This window comes from Geotrypetes seraphini, chromosome 2 (assembly GCF_902459505.1).
Source record: "Geotrypetes seraphini chromosome 2, aGeoSer1.1, whole genome shotgun sequence".
Taxonomy (NCBI): Eukaryota; Metazoa; Chordata; class Amphibia; order Gymnophiona; family Dermophiidae; genus Geotrypetes; species Geotrypetes seraphini.
In genome coordinates this window covers 2,787,395-2,807,172 of record NC_047085.1, presented here as the reverse complement: position 1 = coordinate 2,807,172, position 19,778 = coordinate 2,787,395, and the positions used below count along the sequence as shown (strand labels likewise).

The 19,778-nt window shown below is 44.9% G+C and overlaps 1 protein-coding gene across 1 annotated transcript in view; it reads left to right on the top strand.

Annotated features, from left to right (window-relative positions):
- Window positions 1-18,659, top strand: part of FAM183A (family with sequence similarity 183 member A) — a 118,344-nt gene extending 99,685 nt beyond the window's left edge. The window contains exon 4 of the mRNA XM_033935201.1: window positions 17,649-18,659. Within this exon, the coding sequence (XP_033791092.1) occupies window positions 17,649-17,762 (114 nt within the window). The 3' untranslated portion in view covers window positions 17,763-18,659. The remainder of the gene's footprint in view (window positions 1-17,648) is intronic.
- The last annotated feature ends 1,119 nt before the right edge of the window (window positions 18,660-19,778 follow it).

Below are 19,778 nucleotides of genomic sequence, written 5' to 3'. Positions count from 1 at the left end.
CATTACCCCCAAGTCCCTTTCTTGGGTACTCTCATTCAATAACATCCCTCCCATCGTATAGTTGTACCTTGGGTTTCTGCTTCCCACATGCAATACTTTACATTTCTCAACGTTGAACTTCATCTGCCATCTCGCCGCCCATTCCCCCAGTTTGTTCAAGTCCCTTTGCAATTCTTCGCATTCCTCTTTAGTTCCAGCTCCACTAAATATTTTTGTATCGTCCGCAAATTTTATTATCTCACACTTCGTCCCTGTTTCTAGATCATTTATGAATATATTAAATAGCAGCGGCCCGAGCACCGAGCTCTGCGGAACACCACTCGTGACCCTCATCCAGTCCGAGTAGTGGCCCTTCACTCCTACCCTCTGTTTCCTACCTGCCAACCAGTTTCTGATCCATCTATGTACGTCTCCATCTACCCCATGATTCTTCAGTTTCCGGAGTAGACATTCGTGAGGCACCTTGTCAAAGGCTTTTTGGAAATCAAGGTATATGATGTCTATGGGGTCTCCCCTGTCCATCCTTTTGTTAATTCCTTCGAAGAAGTGCAATAAGTTAGTTAGGCACGATCTCCCCCTGCAGAAACCATGTTGGCTTGTTTTCAGAAGTTCGTTTCTATCCAAATGTTCATCGATGTTTTCTTTTATCAGTGCTTCCACCATTTTCCCCGGAACCGAGGTCAGACTCACCAGTCTGTAGTTTCCCGGGTCACCTCTTGATCCCTTTTTAAAGATGGGCGTGACGTTGGCTATCTTCCAATTCTCTGGGATCATGCCTGTTTTCAATGATAGGTTGCAAATTTGCTGCAGTAGTTCAGCTATCTCCTGCTTTAATTCTTTCAAAACCCTTGGATGGATTCCATCCGGACCAGGGGATTTGTCAGTTTTAAGTTTTTCTATCTGCCTGTGTACATCATCAAGGCTCACTTCCATGGATGTTAATTTTTCTGCTTGATTTCCATTGAAGATTTGCTCAGGTTCCGGTATGTTGGTTGTGTCTTCGTTTGTAAATACAGACGAAAAGAACATGTTAAGTCTTTCCGCGACTTCTTTCTCCTCCTTCACCGCTCCCTTCCTGTCTCCTTCATCCAGCGGTCCCACCTCCTCCCTAGCTGGCTGTTTCCCTTTAACATATCTGAAGAACGGTTTGAAATTTTGTGCCTCCCTGGCTAGCTTCTCTTCGTACTCTCTTTTGGCTTTTCGAACCACACTGTGACATTCTTTTTGATACTTCCTATGCTCTTTCCAGTTCTCCTCAGTTTTGTCCTTCCATTTCCTGAATGAATTTTTCTTATTGGCTATCGCTTCCTTCACTATTTTAGTCATCCATACCGGGTCTTTTGTTCAACTCTTTTTGCACCCCTTTCTGAATCTGGGGATGTACAGATTTTGCGCCTCGCTCACCGTGTCCTTGAAAAAAGACCAGGCATGTTCTACCGTTTGCCATTTCTTGGAAGTGTTCCTAATTTTCTTCCTTACCATTTCCCTCATTGCTTCATAGTTTCCTTTCTTGAAGTTGAAAGTTGTCGCTATGGTTCTCTTTCCGTTCGGTATTCCTACTTCAACCTTGAACTTGATCATATTATGATCGCTATTTCCCAGGGTAGGAAGGGTAGGTCCTGCCAATCAAACCTCATCAGCTTCTTTGGGTAACAAAAAGACTGGACGAAGGAGATTCACTGGACATAGTGTACCTAGACTTCAGTAAAGCTTTTGACAGCGTCCCACATCGCAGACTGTTAAACAAGTTGAAATCGATGAGGTTAGGAGAGACTCTAACGGCATGGGTCAATGATTGGCTGAGTGGCAGACTTCAGAGGGTGATGGTTAAGGGTACTTTCTCTAAGACATCGGAGGTGACCAGCGGGGTGCCGCAGGGCTCGGTCTTGGGTCCGCTCCTCTTCAACATATTCATAGGAGATCTGACTCAAGGGCTTCAAGGTAAAGTAACATTATTCGCCGACGACGCCAAACTATGTAATATGGTAAGCGAGAGCAATTTACAAGATAGCATGGCGCAGGACCTGTGTACATTGGAATGCTGGTCCTCAACCTGGCAGCTGGGCTTCAATGCTGGGAAGTGTAAGGTCATGCACTTAGGTAGCAGAAACCCGTGCAGAACTTATACCTTAAACGGGGAGACCTTGACCAGGACTTCAGCGGAACGAGATTTAGGAGTAATCATTAGTGCAGACATGAAATCTGCCAATCAGGTGGAGAAGGCTTCCTCAAGGGCAAGGCAGATGCTGGGTTGCATCCGTAGAAGTTTCGTCAGCAGAAAGCCTGCTGTCATAATGCCACTGTACAGGACCATGGTGAGACCTCATCTGGAATACTGCGTGCAATTCTGGAAGCCACATTACCGAAAAGACGTGCAGAGGGTTGAGTCGGTCCAAAGGATGGCCACCAGAATGGTCTCAGGGCTTAAAGGTCTCTCGTACAAAGCAAGACTAAACAATTTGCAGCTCTACACTCTCGAGGAACGCAGGGAGAGGGGAGACATGATTGAGACGTTTAAATACGTCACTGGACGTATAGAAGTGGAAGATAACATTTTCCTTCTCAGAGGCCCCTCAACCACAAGGGGGCACCCGCTCAAACTCAAGGGCGGGAAATTTCACGGCGACACCAGGAAGTATTTCTTCACGGAGCGAGTGATTGATCAATGGAACAAGCTTCCAGTACAGGTAATCGAGGCCAGCAGCGTGCCAGATTTTAAGAATAAATGGGACGCCCATGTGGGATCACTACGTGGGTCAGGGCAAAACATTGGCTAATCTTAAGGGGAGGGTCTATAGAGTGGGCAGACTTGATGGGCCTTGGCCCTTTTCTGCCGTCATCTTTCTATGTTTCTATATGTTTGTGAAGGAGACTATGACGGAAGAGAAGAGAAGCTGGAATCCCTCTGGATAAAGATTCCCAGACACAATGGTGCTGACACAAAGATTGGCCTTTACTACCGACTGCCAGGACAGGGGGAGGTAACAGACTCGGAAATGATAGAGGAAATTAAACACGAATGCAAGACAGGAAATGTCGTAATCTTGGGGGATTTCAATTTTCCGGGGATAGACTGGGACCTGGGAACTTTAAATTGTGGCAAGGAGGCAATGTTCCTGGAAGTACTAGGGGATTGCTTCCTGAAACAATTGGTGGGAGAGCCGACAAGAGGAAACGTCACCTTGGACTTGGTCCTAAACGGCATTACGGGGCCAGCAAGGGAAGTAGAAGTCACGGTCCCGCTGGGGACGAATAACCACAACATGATCAACTTCAACCTCGATGTCGGGAAGGGGAAAGGTACTAAAACCTCAACCAAGACTTTAAACTTTAAAAGGGGAAGATACGATAGCATGAGAGCCATGGTGAAACAACGGATCAAGAAAAAAATGGGCAAAGTCAAAACGGTAGAACAGGCATGGTCCCTCCTGAAAAATACTATCATGGAAGCTCAAAGCCTCTACATTCCGCGGATGTCCAAAGCAAAGAAATCCAAAGGCAAAAGCCGGCGTGGCTTACTAAAGAGGTGAAGGAAGCCATAAAAGAAAAGAAGGACTCCTTTAAAGCATGGAAATGCACGAAAACAACCAAAACTTGGAACAAACACAGGCAAGATCAGAAGAAGTGTCACAGGACGGTGAGGGATGCCAAAAAGGACTATGAGGAGAACATTGCGCAGGAGGCCAAAAATTTCAAGCCCTTCTTCAGGTATGTGAAAGGGAGAAAACCCGCAAAAGAGGCGGTGGAACCGCTGGACGACCAGGGAAGGAAAGGGTACATCAAGGAAGACAAACAAATCGCAGACAGACTAAATTCCTTCTTTGCGTCTGTCTTTACAAAAGAAGACATTGCGACAATTCCAACAGCAGTAAAAGTGTTCCAAGAAGCAACAGAGGACAGCCTTACCACAGTAGAAGTGGACCTGGACCAGATTTACTGCCAGATCGACCAACTCAAAAGTGACAAATCTCCTGGACCAGACGGAATCCATCCGAGAGTCTTGAAAGAACTAAAAGTGGAAATCGGAGAACTATTGCAAAAACTTGCCAACCTGTCAGTAAAAACAGGACAGATACCGGATGACTGGAAAATAGCGAACGTCACGCCGATATTTAAAAAAGGATCGAGAGGAGTACCAGGCAACTATAGACCTGTAAGTCTCACGTCTGTCCCTGAGAAGATGGTGGAGACGCTGATCAAGGATAGCATAACCCAGCACTTAGACACACACGACCTGATGAGAGCCAGCCAACATGAATTCAGGAAAGGGAAATCATGTTTGATGAAGCTACTTCAATTTTTTGAGACAGTGAACAGACAAATTGATAATGGAGAACCGGTGGATATTATATACTTGGATTTTCAGAAAGTGTTCGACAAGGTTCCACATGCAAGACTCCTCAGGAAAGTGCAAGGCCATGGAATAGAAGGAGATATACTAAGATGGACAGGCAAATGGCTGGAGAACAGAAGGCAGAGAGTGGACATAAATGGGAAGTTCTCATACTGGGAGAATGTGACTAGCGGTGTGCCCCAGGGCTCGGTACTTGGGCCCATCTTATTTAATATTTTTATCAACGACCTAGAGGATGGAACATCCAGTGAGATCATCAAGTTTGCAGATGACACAAAGCTATGTGGGGCAATCAACTCGCAGAAGGACAGTGAGGAACTCCAGAGCGACTTGAGCCAATTGGAGCAATGGGCAGACAAATGGCAGATGAAGTTTAATGTGGAAAAATGCAAAGTGATGCACTTAGGCAGAAAAAATAAGGAGCACAAGTATAATATGTCAGGTGCGACTCTGGGAAGAACCGAACAGGAAAAGGACCTGGGCGTATTAATCGATAGGACCCTGAAGCTGTTGGTGCAATGTGCGGCGGCAGCGAAGAACGCAAACAGAATGCTAGGCATGATAAAGAAGGGAATCGCGAGTAGATCGGATAAAGTAATAATGCCGCTTTATAAAGCAATGGTCAGACCACACTTGGAGTACTACGTCCAACATTGGTCTCCATACCTAAAAAAGGATATAAAAATACTCGAGAGGGTGCAGAAACGAGCAACGAAGCTAATAAAGGGCATGGAGAACTTGGAATACGAGGAACGACTCAAGAGACTGGGATTGTTCTCCCTCGAGAAGAGGAGACTGCGAGGGGATATGATTGAGACTTTCAAAATACTGAAAGGAATCGACAAAATAGAGCAGAAAAAAAAAATTATTTACAATGTCTAATGTGAAACGGACAAGAGGACATGGACAGAAGTTAATGGGGGACAAGTTCAGGACAAATATCAGGAAGTTCTGCTTCACGCAACGAGTGTGCAGCAGCCTCGAAGAAAGCCAACAGGATGCTGGGCATCATCAAGAGGGGCATATCAACCAGGACGCGGGAAGTCATCATGCCGCTGTATCGAGCGATGGTGCGCTCACATCTGGAATACTGCGTTCAATATTGGTCGCCGCACCTCAAGAAGGACATGGCAGTTCTTGAGAGAGTCCAAAGGAGGGCAACGAAACTGGTAAGAGGGCTGGAAAACTGCCCATATGCCGAGAGGCTGGATAAACTGGGGCTCTTCTCTCTGGAAAAGAGGAGGCTCAGGGGGGATATGATAGAGACCTTCAAAATACTTAGGGGCATAGAGAGGGTGGACAGGGACAGGTTCTTCAGACTAAAAGGGACGACAGGTACGAGGGGGCACTCAGAGAAACTGAAGGGAGATAGGTTCAAATCAAATGCAAGGAAGTTTTTCTTCACCCAAAGGGTCGTGGACAAATGGAATGCGCTCCCGGAGGAAGTGATCCGGCAGAGTACAGTACAGGGATTCAAACAGGGATTGGACAGATTCCTGAGGGAAAAGGAGATCGTTGGGTACTGAGGGAGGTGCTGGGGTGTTGCATAAGTATAGACAGCTCACCAGGTCGTGCAGGTGCAAGGCCGGAGGGTTAGGACATTGATGGGAAGATAGGACTTCGATGAGAAACCTAGGGGGCAAGGGGGCCCCTTCTGGTGATTAAGGCAGGTCATGACCTGTTGGGCCGCCGCGGGGGCAGACTGCTGGGCGGGATGGACCTCTGGTCTGACCCGGCAGAGGCACTGCTTATGTTTTTATGTTCTTATATGAGGACTAGAACTATGCCAGGGTACACTTGGGTGGGGCCTTCGCGTGTGCGGATCACCGGACTTGATTGACCTAAGGTCTGTTCTGGAGAAGGCCTTTCTTATGTTCTTATGAAATCGATGGGATTAGGAGAAACACTAACTACATGGGTCAATGATTGGCTAAGTGGTAGACTTCAGAGGGTGGTAGTTAACGGTACCCTCTCCAAAACGTCGGAGGTAACCAGTGGAGTGCCGCAGGGCTCAGTCTTGGGCCCGATCCTTTTCAACATATTCGTAGGAGACATGACTCAGGGGCTTCAAGGTAAAATAACATTATTCGCCGATGACACCAAACTATGTCACATAGTAAGTAATAGCAATTTGCCCAACGGTATGACACAGGACCTACTCTTGTTGGAACATTGGTCCTCGACTTGGCAACTTAGCTTCAACGCTAAGAAATGTAAGGTCATGAACCTTGGCAGCAGAAATCCGTGCAGAAATTACACCCTAAATTGTGAGACCTTAGCTAGGACTGCAGCAGAGCGTGATTTAGGAGTAATCATTAGTGAAGACATGAAAGCTGCCAATCAAGTGGAGAAGGCTTCATCCAACGCTAGACAAATGTTGGGGTGTATCCGTAGAGGTTTCGTCAGCTGGAAGCCAAGGTCATAATGCCGTTGTACAGATCCATGGTGAGACCTCATCTGGAATACTGTGTACAATTCTGGAGGCCACATTACCGAAAAGATGTGCTGAGAATTAAGTCGGTTCAACGAATGGCCACCAGGATGGTCTCGGGGCTCAAGGATCTCTCATACGAGGAGAGGCTGAATAATTTGCGGCTATACTTTCTCGAAGAACGTAGGGAGAGGGGAGACATGATTGAGACGTTTAAATATATCACCGGTCGTATCGAGGAGGAAGATGATATTTTCTTTCTTTAAGGACCCTCAGCCAAAAGAGGTCATCCGCTAAAAATCAGGGGCGGAATATTTCATGGCGACACCAGAAAGTATTTCTTCACCGAAAGAGTGGTCGATCATTGGAATAAACTTCCAGTACAGGTGATTAAGGCCAGCATCGTGCCAGATTTTAAGAGTAAATGGGATGTGGGATCTCTAAGAGGGTAAAGTTGGGGGGAGGGTCATCAGAGTGAGCAGACGTGATGGGCTATGGGATATCTAAGAGGGTAAAGTTAGGGGGGTGGGTCTTTAGTGTGGGCAGACTTGATGGGCTATGGCTCTTTTCTGCTGTCATTTTTCTATGTTCTATGAAAGGTTTTCCATCCCCTTTATCCAAGTAAAATGTGAAAAGTAAGAAACAGCACACTTAGCTGCAATCTTCACTCAACTAGGATTATTGAGGATATTGCAACTGAGACTATATTTTGAACAGTCAGAGGGTTACAGATATATCAGTGAAAGGAGGAAGATGAAAAATGGATTTGCTAAACTAAAAAAATGCTAGGAACTGATATGTGGAAAGTGATGAAGAAAAAGTAAACGTGTTAAACAAATTCTTCTGCTCTGTGTTCATGGAAGAAAAACCTGGAGAAGGACCGAGACTGTCTGGCAAAGTTACACTAGAAAATGGAGTAGATTCTGCGCTGTTCACGGAGGAAAGTGTTGAAGAACAACTTGAAAAACTGAAGGTGAACAAAGTGATGGGATCAGACGGGATCCATCTCAGGATACTGAGGGAGCTCAGAGAGGTTCTGGCGAGTCCTATTAAAGGCTTGTTAAACAAACCTCTGGAGACGGGAGTGATTCCTGGGGACTGGAGAAGAACGGATGTGGTCCCTATTCACAAAAGTGGTCACAGGGATGAAGTAGGAAACTATAGGCCGGTAAGCCTCACTTCGGTTGTTGGAAAAATAATGGAAGTGTTGCTGAAAGAAAAAATAGTGAACTTCCTAGAATCTAATGGGTTACAGGATCTGAGGCAACAAGGCTTTATTAAAGGTAAATCGTGCTAAATGAACCTGATTGAATTTTTTGATTGGATAACCAGAGAGCTGGATCGAGGACATATTCTAGATGTAATTTATTTAGATTTCAGCAAAGCCTTTAACATGGTTCCTCATAGGGGGCTCTTGAACAAACTTAGTTAGGACCCAAAGTGGAGAACTGGATTAGAAACTGGTTGCATGTATGAATCACAACTGGCCAGGGGAAGAGGGCTGGAGATATTAGAAATCTTAAAACTGTATCTTAAATACATTTTGCAGAGGAGGAAGAGGGATTGGAGAAGAGTTGGATCAGGGAAAATAATCACCCTCCCCCCTGCTCACCTTAGAAAATAAACTTTTCCCTACCAGCCATGCTGCACACTGAGCACAGGTCACAAATGTTCACATAAGAGCTGACATTTTCAAATGACTGGGAAGTCTCAGCAAAAATAATCCTCTAGCCTGAGTAAGGATGATTGAGGGAGGGAGGGACAGATGCCAGAGGGTGGTGGTTCTCTACACCACAGCCCCTCTATACTTGGTTAATAGATTTTCCTTGGCATCATACAGACATAGTAGAAGAACCCATCCTTTGTTTAACTCTACTTCAATCCAGGGTTGTAAAAGTATAAAATTTCTCAATCATACTTTTGCATCTCAAGCGGCCCTTCATGATAAAGAATTTTGAGCTTTGTTGCTAGCAGCTCACTCTTATAAAGACTTTAGATCACAATTGAAAACCTATTTATTTTCTAAATACCTGACCAACTAACTCTCTTCATTCCATGAATTATGATTTTCTTTAGTAATTTTTTGTAAACCGTGTTGAACTAATGGTTAAGCGGTCAACTAGTGCTATGTTATGTTAATGGAAGTCGCTCGGAGGAAGGAAAGGTGAGTAGTGGAGTCCCTCAGGGTTCGGTGCTGGGGCCGATCCTGTTCAATTAGTTTGTGAGTGATATTGCTGAAGGGTTAGAAGGAAAAGTTTGCCTTTTTGCGGATGATATCAAGATTTGTAACAGTAGACACCGCGAAAGGAGTGGAAAACATGAAAAAGGATCTACAAAAGTTAGAGGAATGGTCTAAAATCTGGCAACTAAAATTCAATGCAAAGAAATGCAGAGTAATGCATTTGGGGATTACTAATCGGAAGGAACTATATATGTTGGGAGGGGAGAGTCAGATAGAAACATATAGAAACATAGAAAGGTGACGGCAGAAAAGGGCTACAGCCCATCAAGTCTGCCCACTCTACTGACCCACCCCATTAAGTCTGAGTGCTGCTCGACCCACGTAGGGATCCCACGTGGATGTCCCATTTATTCTTAAAGTCAAGCACACTTGTGGCCTTGATAACCTGCACAGGAAGTTTGTTCTAGTGATCTACCACTCTCTTTCTGTGAAGAAATACTTCCTGGTGTCCCCACTAAATTTCCCTCCTCTGAGTTTGAGCGGGTGCCCCCTTGTGACTGAGGGTCCCTTGGGAAGGAATATATCGTTTTCCACCTCGACACGACCTGTGACGTACTTAAAAGTCTCAATCATGTCACCCTTTTCCCTGTGCTCCTCTAGAGAGTAGAGCTGCAATTTGCCCAGTCTTTCCTCGTATGAGAGACCCTTGAGTCCGGAGACCTTCCTAGTGGCCATTCGCTGAGCCGACTCAGCTCGAAGCACGTCTTTACGGTAATGTGGTCTCCAGAATTGCACACAGTACTCCAGATGAGGTCTCACCATGGCTCTACACAGTGGCATTATGACTTCAGGTTTGCGGCTGACGAAGCTTCTATTGATACATCCCATCATTTACCTTGCCTTGGATGAGGCCTTCTCCACTTGTTTGGCAGCCTTCATGTCTGCACTGATGATCACTCCCAAGTCCCGTTCTTCTGTAGTCCCAGCTAGTGTTTCTCCATTCAGGGTGTATGTTCTGCATGGATTTCTAATGCCGAGATGCATGACCTTACACTTCTTAGCGTTGAAGCCAAGCTGCCATGTCGAGGACCAGTTTTCCAACTTGATCAGATCCTGCATCATACCATCCGTGAGATTGCGTCCACCCACTATATTACACAGTTTGGCGTCGTCTGCGAACAGCGCTACTTTACCCTGAAGCCCTTGGGTCAAGTCCCCTATGAATATGTTGAAAAGGGATGGTCCCAGGACTGAGCCCTGCTAGTCACCTCTGATGTCTCAGAGAGGGTGCCATTGACCACCACTTTCTGAAGTCTTCCACTCAGCCAATCATTGACCCATGCAGTTAGTTTCCCACCTAAACCCATCGATTCCATCTTGTTTAACAGTCTATGGTGTGGGACACTGTCAAAAGCTTTACTGAAATCCAAGTATACTATGTCCAGACACTCTCCCGAGTCTAGCTTTCCTGTCACCCAATCAAAGAAGCTGATGAGATTGGACTGGCATGACCTGCCCCTAGTGAATCCATGTTGACAGGGATCCCTCAGATTCCCCTCATCCAATATTGTATCTAATTTCCCTGTAAGTAGAGTTTCCATGAGTTTACACACTATTGATGTGAGACTTACCGGTCTGTAATTCGCTGCCTCCGCTCTGCAACCTTTTTTGTGCAGAGGAACGACGTTGGCAGTTTTCCAGTCCAGGGGGACTCTCCCTGTACTTAGGCAGAGATTGAAGAGTACTGCTAACGGTTTCGCCAAAACCTCACAAAACTCTCTTAGCACTCTTGGGTGCAAATTGTCCGGTCCCATGGCTTTGTTCACCTTGAGTCTTGACAGTTCTCTGTAAACATCAGCTGGTGTGGGATAGGGAGAGGGACCTTGGGGTGATAGTGCCTGAAGATCTAAAAGCGAAAAAACAGTGCGACAAGGCGGTTGCTGCTGCCAGAAGCATGCTGGGCTGTATAAAGAGGCGTAACCAGTAGTAGAACGAAGGTGTTGATGCCCCTGTACAGATCGTTGATGAGGCCCCACTTGGAGTATTGTGTTCAGTTTTGGAGACCGTATCTGGCAAAGGACACAAAAAGGCTTGAAGCGGTCCAGAGGAGGGCGACGAAAATGATAGGAGGCTTGCGACAAAGACGTATGAGGAGAGACTGGAAGGCATGAATATGTATACCTTAGAGGAAAGGAGGGACAGGGAAGATATGATTCAGACAATCAAATACTTGAAAGTATTTGAGTAGAACAAAATCTTTTCCAGAGAAAGGAAAATGGTAAAACCAGAGAACATAATTTGAGGTTGAAGAGTGGGAGATTCAAGGGCAATGTAAGGAAATTCTTCTTTATGGAGAGGTATTTTCCAGAGAAAGGAAAGTGGTAAAACTAGAGGACATAATTTGAAGTTGAGGGGTGGTAGATTTAGGAGTAATGTTAGGAAATTTTTCACAGAGAGAGTGGTGGATTCCTGGAATAACCTCCCGAGGGAGGTGGTGGAGAGAAAAATGGTGACGGAATTAAAAAAAGCATGAGATGAGCACAGAGGATTTTTGACTAGAATATGAATGGGCAAACTTTCACGGTCTGAATTCCACAAAGATGGTTTGTATAGGCTGGATTAAGCTTTAATGGCAACACCAGTAGTTTGAACCTAAGGACAGTATCGAGTGGATTTCTAAGGTTCATGGCCCAGAAGAATTAAAGAAAAAAAAGGCAATTCTGTCATGAAATTGTAATATATGTAGTTACAAGGCAGACTGGATGGACTGTTCAGGTCTGGTGTAAATTACTATGTTACTATGTGGTATATAACCTCATAAGTGTTCTAGGCGAGGTCTCAGCTTATGCAGCGACGGCTCGCAGGCCGCTTTAGACCTAAAAGAGAAGTCCATAGGCCATTATTGAGATGGCTTGGGGAAATCCACTGCTTAATCCTAGGATAAGCAGCATAAAATCTGTTTTACTACTTGGGATCTAGCTGGGTACTTGGGACTTGGGTTGGCTACTGTTGGAAACAGGATACTGGGCTTAATTCAAATTGAAGCTCAACACCGACAAAACTAAATTTTTCCTGGCAAGCCCTAACGACAAAATCAAAGACTCCTTGATCTCCCTGAATGGTCAGGACTTCCCTATTGACCACTCCATTAAAATCCTGGGAGTCACCTTGGACCGCCACCTCACTCTAAATGCACACACAGACTTACTAGTTAAAAAATGCTTTTCGGTTCCGTGGAAACTCAGAACCATCAGAAAATACTTTGATGCACCATCCTTCCACTTACTGGTTCAATCATCCATCCTGAGCTTGCTCGATTATTGCAATATTATTTACTTGGGTTCCTTCAAAAAAACCATTCTAAGACTCAGAGTTATTTAAAATTCGGCAGTTCGACTGATCTTTAGGCTGAAAAAATGGGAACACATAAGCCCCTAATATCAAAGACTCCATTGGCTGCCCCTAGAGGAGTGAATCCTGTTTAAGTTCGCTTGTCTATGTTATAAATCAATATTTGGTCTGTCTCCCATTTCAATCTGGCAAATTATCTTAGGCCCACACGAAGAATTCATCTGTTCACCTATCCGACAATAAAAGCCTGCCACTACAAAAGATTCTTGGACAGAACTCTTGCCTTCCATGCAGGCAAATGGAACGACTGGCTTAGTAACGTTTTCACGCACTCTTCATCCTACTTCAATTTTAGAAAACTATTAAAAACAAGTCTGTTCAATCGATTTGTTAACTAAGAATCTACTCACCACTTCTTATTCAATCCTGTAACCCTATGAACCTTTTAGCTTTCATATTCTTTATTATGTAAGATTGTATTGCTGACTTTGATTGTAACCTCTTCGCTGATTGTCCAGCGCCTCTTGCTGTAAACTGCCTCAAACTTATATGGCTTTGGCGGTATATAAGAATAAAACTATTATTATTATTATTAATAGACCTTCAGTCTGTCCCAGTATGGCAACTCTTATGTTCTTATTAACAGAAAGATTACCAAAGGTAAGAACCTAATCTTTTAGTAAAGAAATCAGTTGTCATGTAGATTAGTTCGTAAAGATAATCTCTTGATACCTTCACTTTCTTTTGTAAAATTAAAAGTAAAAAAAAAAAAAAAAATTTAGTTTTCTGCTGTCTTGGAATGCATTGCCTTCTGCTATTGTATTAGAACAAGATTATTTGAGATTTTGATGCATCTTGAAAACTTTGTTTTTCTAAAAATATTTTAATTGAGTAATTTTAGTATTTTACAGTATTTATTTATTCAATTTTCTATACTGTTCTCCCAGGGGAGCTCAGAATGGTTTACATGAATTTTATTCAGGTACTACTCGAACATTTTTCCCTATCTAATATACTTGGGGCAATAGGGGGGATTAAGTGGTTTGCCCAGGCTCACAAGGCTGTTGAACAAACTAAAATCGATGGGATTAGGAGATACATTCACTACATGGGTAAAGGATTGGCTAGATGGTAGGATTCAAAGGGTGATGGTAAACGGTACCCCCCTCCAAAACGTCAGCTGTGACGAGTGGAGTACCTCAGGGCTCCGTCTTAGGGCCGATACTATTCAATTTATTCATAGGAGATTTGACCCAAGGACTTAGAGGAAAAGTATCACTGTTTGCCGACGACGCCAAACTATGCAACATAGTAGGCAAAAGCAGTGTACCTGACTTTATGACGCAGGACCTACGGCAGTTGGAACAGTGGTCATCAACTTGGCAGCTAAGCTTCAATGCTAAAAAATGTAAAGTAATGCACCTAGGCAAAAAAAACCCACACAGAACTTACACACTAAATGGTGAAACCTTGTCCAGTACCACGATAGAACGTGATTTAGGAGTGATCATTAGCGATGATATGAAGGCTGCAAATCAGGTGGAGAAGGCTTCGTCCAAAGCAAGACAAATGATGGGCTGCATCCGTAGGGGTTTTGTCAGCAGAAAACCTGAAGTCATAATGCCACTGTACAGATCCATGGTGAGACCTCATCTTGAGTATTGTGTTCAATTCTGGAGACCACACTACCGGAAAGATGTGTTGAGAATTGAATCGGTTCAGCGAATGGCTACCAGGATGGTCTTGGGGCTCAGGGATCTCACATATGAAGAAAGACTAAAAAAACTGCGGATGTACTCGCTGGAGGAGCGAAGAGAGAGGGGGGACATGATTGAGACCTTTAAGTATATCACGGGACGTATAGAGATGAAAGATGATATCTTCAGTCTTACAGGGCCCTCGATAACCAGAGGACACTCGCTGAAAATCAGGGGAGGGAAATTTCAGGGTGATGCTAGAAAGTACTTCTTCACCGAAAGGGTGGTCGATCATTGGAACGAGCTGCCTCAGCAGGTGATTGAGGCCAACAGCGTGTCAGATTTTAAGAGAAAATGGGATATTCACATGGGATCAATAGGAGAGTAAAAGTCAGGGAGTGGGTCATTGGTATGGGCAGACTCGATGGGCTATGGCCCTTTTCTGCCGTCAATTTCTATGTTTCTATGTGGGTTTGAACCCACAACCTTAGGGAACTGAGGCTGTAGCTCTAACCACTGAGCCAGTGACAAATTTGATTGACTATTGTATAACTTTGTAATTCATAAAGGGCTTTTTTAATCAAGCGGTGGTGGAGCGTTTTACCACAGGCCAGCAAGGTAAATGCTCTGACGCTTGATATTTAACTTCTGGAAGCCAAAATGTAAGTGAATTGGACCTTTTCTAAACTGTTTCTATTCAAGTTTGTAACTGTACATCACAAGAGAAGCAAATTAGGCATCCTCATTTCAGTGGCGTACCGCGGGGGGTGGTGGTCCGCCCCAGGTGCACGGCTTAGGGGAGGTGCACAGTCGGCCATGTCCGGGTCCTCCTGCCCTTCCTTTCCCCAGGTCGCGCCACTACAATCTTACCTCCCCCCGCCGACAAGAAGTCTTTCTGATGTAAATTCTGACATCGGAGAGGACGTTCCTCTCCGACATCAGAATTGACGTCTGAAAGACTTCTTGTCGGCGGGGCGGGGGAATGTAAGATTGCAGCGGTGAGGACCAGAGGAAAGGAAGGGGAGAGGTGCTTTTTTTTTTTCTTTCCGCGGCAGGGAGGGCAGGATGTAGGCAGGTGAGCTGGCTGGCTTTAGCGCGGCAGGGAGGAAGGGAGATAGGTAGACAGGCAGGCTGGCTTTGGGGGTGGCCAAAATCTCGAAGGTAGTGGGGGGACATAAGAAGGAGGCACTGGGGCACTAAGGACACAGGAAGGAGGCACTGGGGCACTATGGACACGGGAAGGAGGCACTGGGGGCACTATGGACACGGGAAGGAGGCACTGGGGGCACTATGGACACGGGAAGGAGGCACTGGAGGCACTATGGACACGGGAAAGAGGCACTGGGGGCACTATGGACACGGGAAGGAGGCACTGGGGGCACTATGGACACGGGAAGGGGGCACTATGGACACAGGAAGGAGGCACTGGGAACACTATGGACACGGGAAAGAGGCATTGGGGGCACTATGGACACGGGAAGGAGCACTGGGGGCATTATGGACACAGGAAGGAGGCACTGGGGGCACTATGGACACATGAAGGAGGCACTGGGGGCACTATGGACACATGAAGGAGGCACTGGGGGCACTATGGACACATGAAGGAGGCACTGGGGGCACTATGGACAGGAAGGAGGCACTGAGGGCACTATGAACAGGAAGGAGGCACTGGAGGCACTATGGACACGGGACGGAGGCACTGGGGGCACTAAGGACACAGGACGGGGGCACTATGGACACAGGACAGACGCACTGGGGGCACTAACGACATGGGAAGGAAGGAGGGAGGGAATTAAAAGGGCCTGAGTGCAGAAAGAAAGAAATGAAAGAAAGGATACACAATCAATTAATAGATGTCCCCTTTTGTTGAAAAAAATAAATGGTCACGTTACCTCTGACTTACTTTCTCTGCAGCAGAGTCGGCAGCCGTGCTGAGGTGCAGGAAGGTCTTGCGCTGACTCATCTGCCGGTTCTGCTCCGGAAGAAGTAAGTTACATCAGAGGGGGTGGACTCGGCAGACGCAGTCATTGCGGGACTTTGCCACAACTCCTTGCGTCCTCCGATGTAACTGACTTCTTCTGGAACAGAGTCAGCAGACGAGTCATCGTGGGACCTTCCAGCATGCGGCTGTTGAGTCCACTCCAGAGCAAGTATGTCGGAGTGGGGTGGACTGGCAGCCGGCAGCTACAATCATCGTGGGATCTTGCTGCATGAAAGGAGAGAAAGGAGCAGGATTGCTGGAATGGAAGAGTGGTGGAGGGAAAGAAAGGGGGAATGGTGGTATGGAAGGGTGGTGCTGATAGAATTGATGTACAGAGAAAGGGGAGAGACATAAGGGGGAAGTATATTGGAGGGAGAGAAAGGGGGCAGATGCTGATTGAAGAGGGGTGGATGGCGAGAGAAAGGGCAGACATTGGATGGTAGTGGGGAGCCTATGCTGGATGGAAGTGCAGATGGGAGAGATAAGGGAGCAAATGCAGGAAGGAAATGGGAGGAGAGAAAGAGGGGAGCAGACGCTGGATGGAAGTGGACAGAGTGAGGAGAAGGTACTAGATGGAAGGGTTGGAGAAAGAGGGTACATGATGGAAGGAAGGGATAAATAAAAGGAGGGCACATGATGGGGAGAAAAGGATTGAGTTAGGGAAACACTGGAGGGGTGAGGGAAAGAGGTGGCAAGCTTTAGGTAGACAGTAAAAAAGGACATTGATGAGAGGGTAGTAAGAACGTAATTTGAACAGATGCAGAAAATAAATTGAAAAGGAACATGAGGGGGGAAAAGGGATTGCAGAGGAGAGGTGTGGGAGAGGGAAGGAGAGGAGAGAGATGCCAGACCAATGGGGGTGAAAGGAGAGATGGAAGGGGGAGGCATACAGTTTCTGGAAGGGGCATAGAAGGAGAGAAGATGCCATATAGGGGAAGAGAGACAGCAGACAGTGGATGGAAGGAAGAGAGTTACAAGAAGATGAGGAAAGCAGAAACCACAGAAGACAAAGGTAGGAAAAAAATTTGTATTTATTTATTGCTTTAGGAGACATGTGTCACTGTTTCTGTGGTGCACTGTATGCAGGTCCAGCTTCTTACTGGTTCAATTTAACCTTTGTCTATGTATTTCTATTTTATCCCCCCTTTTACAAATCTGTGGAGCATTTTTTAGCGCCAGCCGTGGTGGTAGCAGCTCTGATGCTCAGAATTCTATGAGCGTCAGAGCTGTTAACCACTGTGGCTAAAATCCACACTACGATTTTGTAAAAGGGGAGGGGTTAGTTTGTAATGACATATTCCATACTAGACGAAGGTGTGTTCTGTGTGTTTGAAAGACATGGTTTTTTGTTAGGATTGACTGCAGGATTGCTCTGAACTAGTCTGGCTTGTTTAGTTTTACAATGGGTGTATTGATGTACTGCTCACTGCAATATGTAAGATGCTGCCTTTTCCTAGGTACTCATGTGTGATATGTGGCTTGTTACTAAAAATCATGTTTTTCGTACAGATGGGGGGGTGTCAAAAAGTGATGGGCCACGGGTGTCACATATGCTAGGTACGCCACTGCCTCATTTGAACCTTAAGCTAATTAGTTTCTAACATATTCTTTAATTCATGCTGTTTGCTCTCTGATTTGAATATCTTCTCTAGATAAACTTTGACCGTACAGATTGTCGGCTTAACTTTCCTCAGCATAAGACGGAAATTACAACATTTATGGAAGCAGCATGGCGCCAGAAAGAGCAGAGCAAGAACTTGCAGTAACACTGAACGTTGGGCTCTGTTTGGACATCCCTTTTCTCCTCCATCTACATGCAGTGCTAGAAGAAATTCCTTTTGTATAGTATATGGCGACTTATGGCAAGATTTATCAGTGTACTTCTGGTTTGGACAAAATTTGCATTGTCACGTGCCACAGCCTCTGTTTGTATTTCTTATAACATCTGGAAATTGTAGCATCTGTTACAGGTAAATATAAAAACCTTAAGCTGCAGTATTAAAAGTGCATCATAGTAAATCTCAGCTGTTAATATACAGTATCTTAAAGTCACAAATGTGTCTTTAAAGTGCCTTTTCCTTAATTTTATATTCCCTAAACCATAGCATCCCTCTACCTATCATCTCCTTTTTTTTACTTCATCAAAGCTTACCTTAAATAAGTTTGGACAGGATGGTAGTATCGGAGAGCTTTTTTCTGGACAGCTTTAACAATGGGCTAAGGAAGTACTAAGCAACTGACTTGTGATAGTCTTTTATTCAAATTTTTCAAATGCTCCCAGATTTCAAAGGTCTCGTTTTGCTGGGCAGCTGCTTCAGGGGCAAAGATACCAGTAGGTGCAATGCTCAAAACGTCACCAAATCTGGTCTAAAACTGTGGTTTCTCAACCTAGGTGTGCTGGCGAAATGGGGCATTTTAAAGATTTGAATAAAAGACTTTTATGTTTGATCTGCTTCTGTTTTCTTCCAGTTTTAGCAATGGACACATGGTCCTTGTATATACTTGAAGGGATGCTGTTAGAAAGTAAATCATGGCCCAGCCTGTCTATCCAGATTGAGACAGTTCACATTAGGCACACACATTTATGTGTTATTTTTTATTGTATTCCTGAATTTTGGACATTTAAAACATTTATTTTAATAAAACATTCTTCATGTACCTTCTGCTATGAGTTTGTCTCATTGGGCAGTTTGGATGTATGTACAGGTCTTTTTTGCTGTAATCTACTGTGTTACTATGTACTATGTACCTTAATTCATAGGAATAGTATACATGTGAATCTCTTTATCATTTATTTCATTTGAATATCATAAGCAGCCATTACACTACCTCAAAATTAGAATGCAGCAATTCCTATTCTCCACTTTCAATGAAAAAAGAGCCAATTTAAGGGGTTAGTTTTATTTTACTTTTTTTAAGCTAAATCACAGTGGTAATCTGTCCTATCATAGTTGGGCATTTTTCATCCCATAGGTTGACACACATCCCATTTTCTCTGGCCGAGAGCAGAAGACACAGGACTTTGTCCCATTCTGTACCTAAGGAGCATCAGAATAAAGTATGGTACATTTTACGGCCACCAGGATTGACTATCTAATAAAAGTGCCCACCCCCCTCTTCTTCGGGTTATAGAAAGGTACCAATCCAAAAAGCAGGGATGGGTCAAAGCAAGTTGTAACGTTCCAGGTATTATTAATAAATGCAAGTTCATTTGTCCAAAAAGAAGTAATTGATGAACAAGACCACACCGTATGGCTCAGTGTCATCTCTGCATATCCATATTTAGTACATGATGCATGTGATGATATGTGCTTTCCTTGGTGAAACATATACATGGAGCAAAATCTTGTTCTGTAGTGCCTGGTAGACCAGTACAGTTCTGTACTGATGGGTAATAGCTCATCATGAACAGCAGATGGAGACCAAAACTTTGGTGTAGTACATAATAGCTGTCCCTTCCCTATATACCTCGGTCTTCTCTCAATCTCAGCAGGTTTTGGTTTGGTGAGCTGTACACATCTCCCCTTGTTAGGGCCGTTGGAATTTGTTTAGGGCTCAGGCCCTGTTTTGGTGCCAGACTGAGCTTGGGTGGGCCCTGTTTGGGGGTCTGTCTGACTTCGGGAATGTCACACCCAGCGGGTATTGCGCTGGGTCCCTCCCCCTCCCCTCAAATTTTGTAGGAGGTGCCTCAGCAGTAAACCTTGCCACAAAGACAGGCAAGGCATACTGCTTGGAGAGCCAGTGGAGTCTTTTCTGTAAAAGAAAAAAAAAAATCCTGAGGC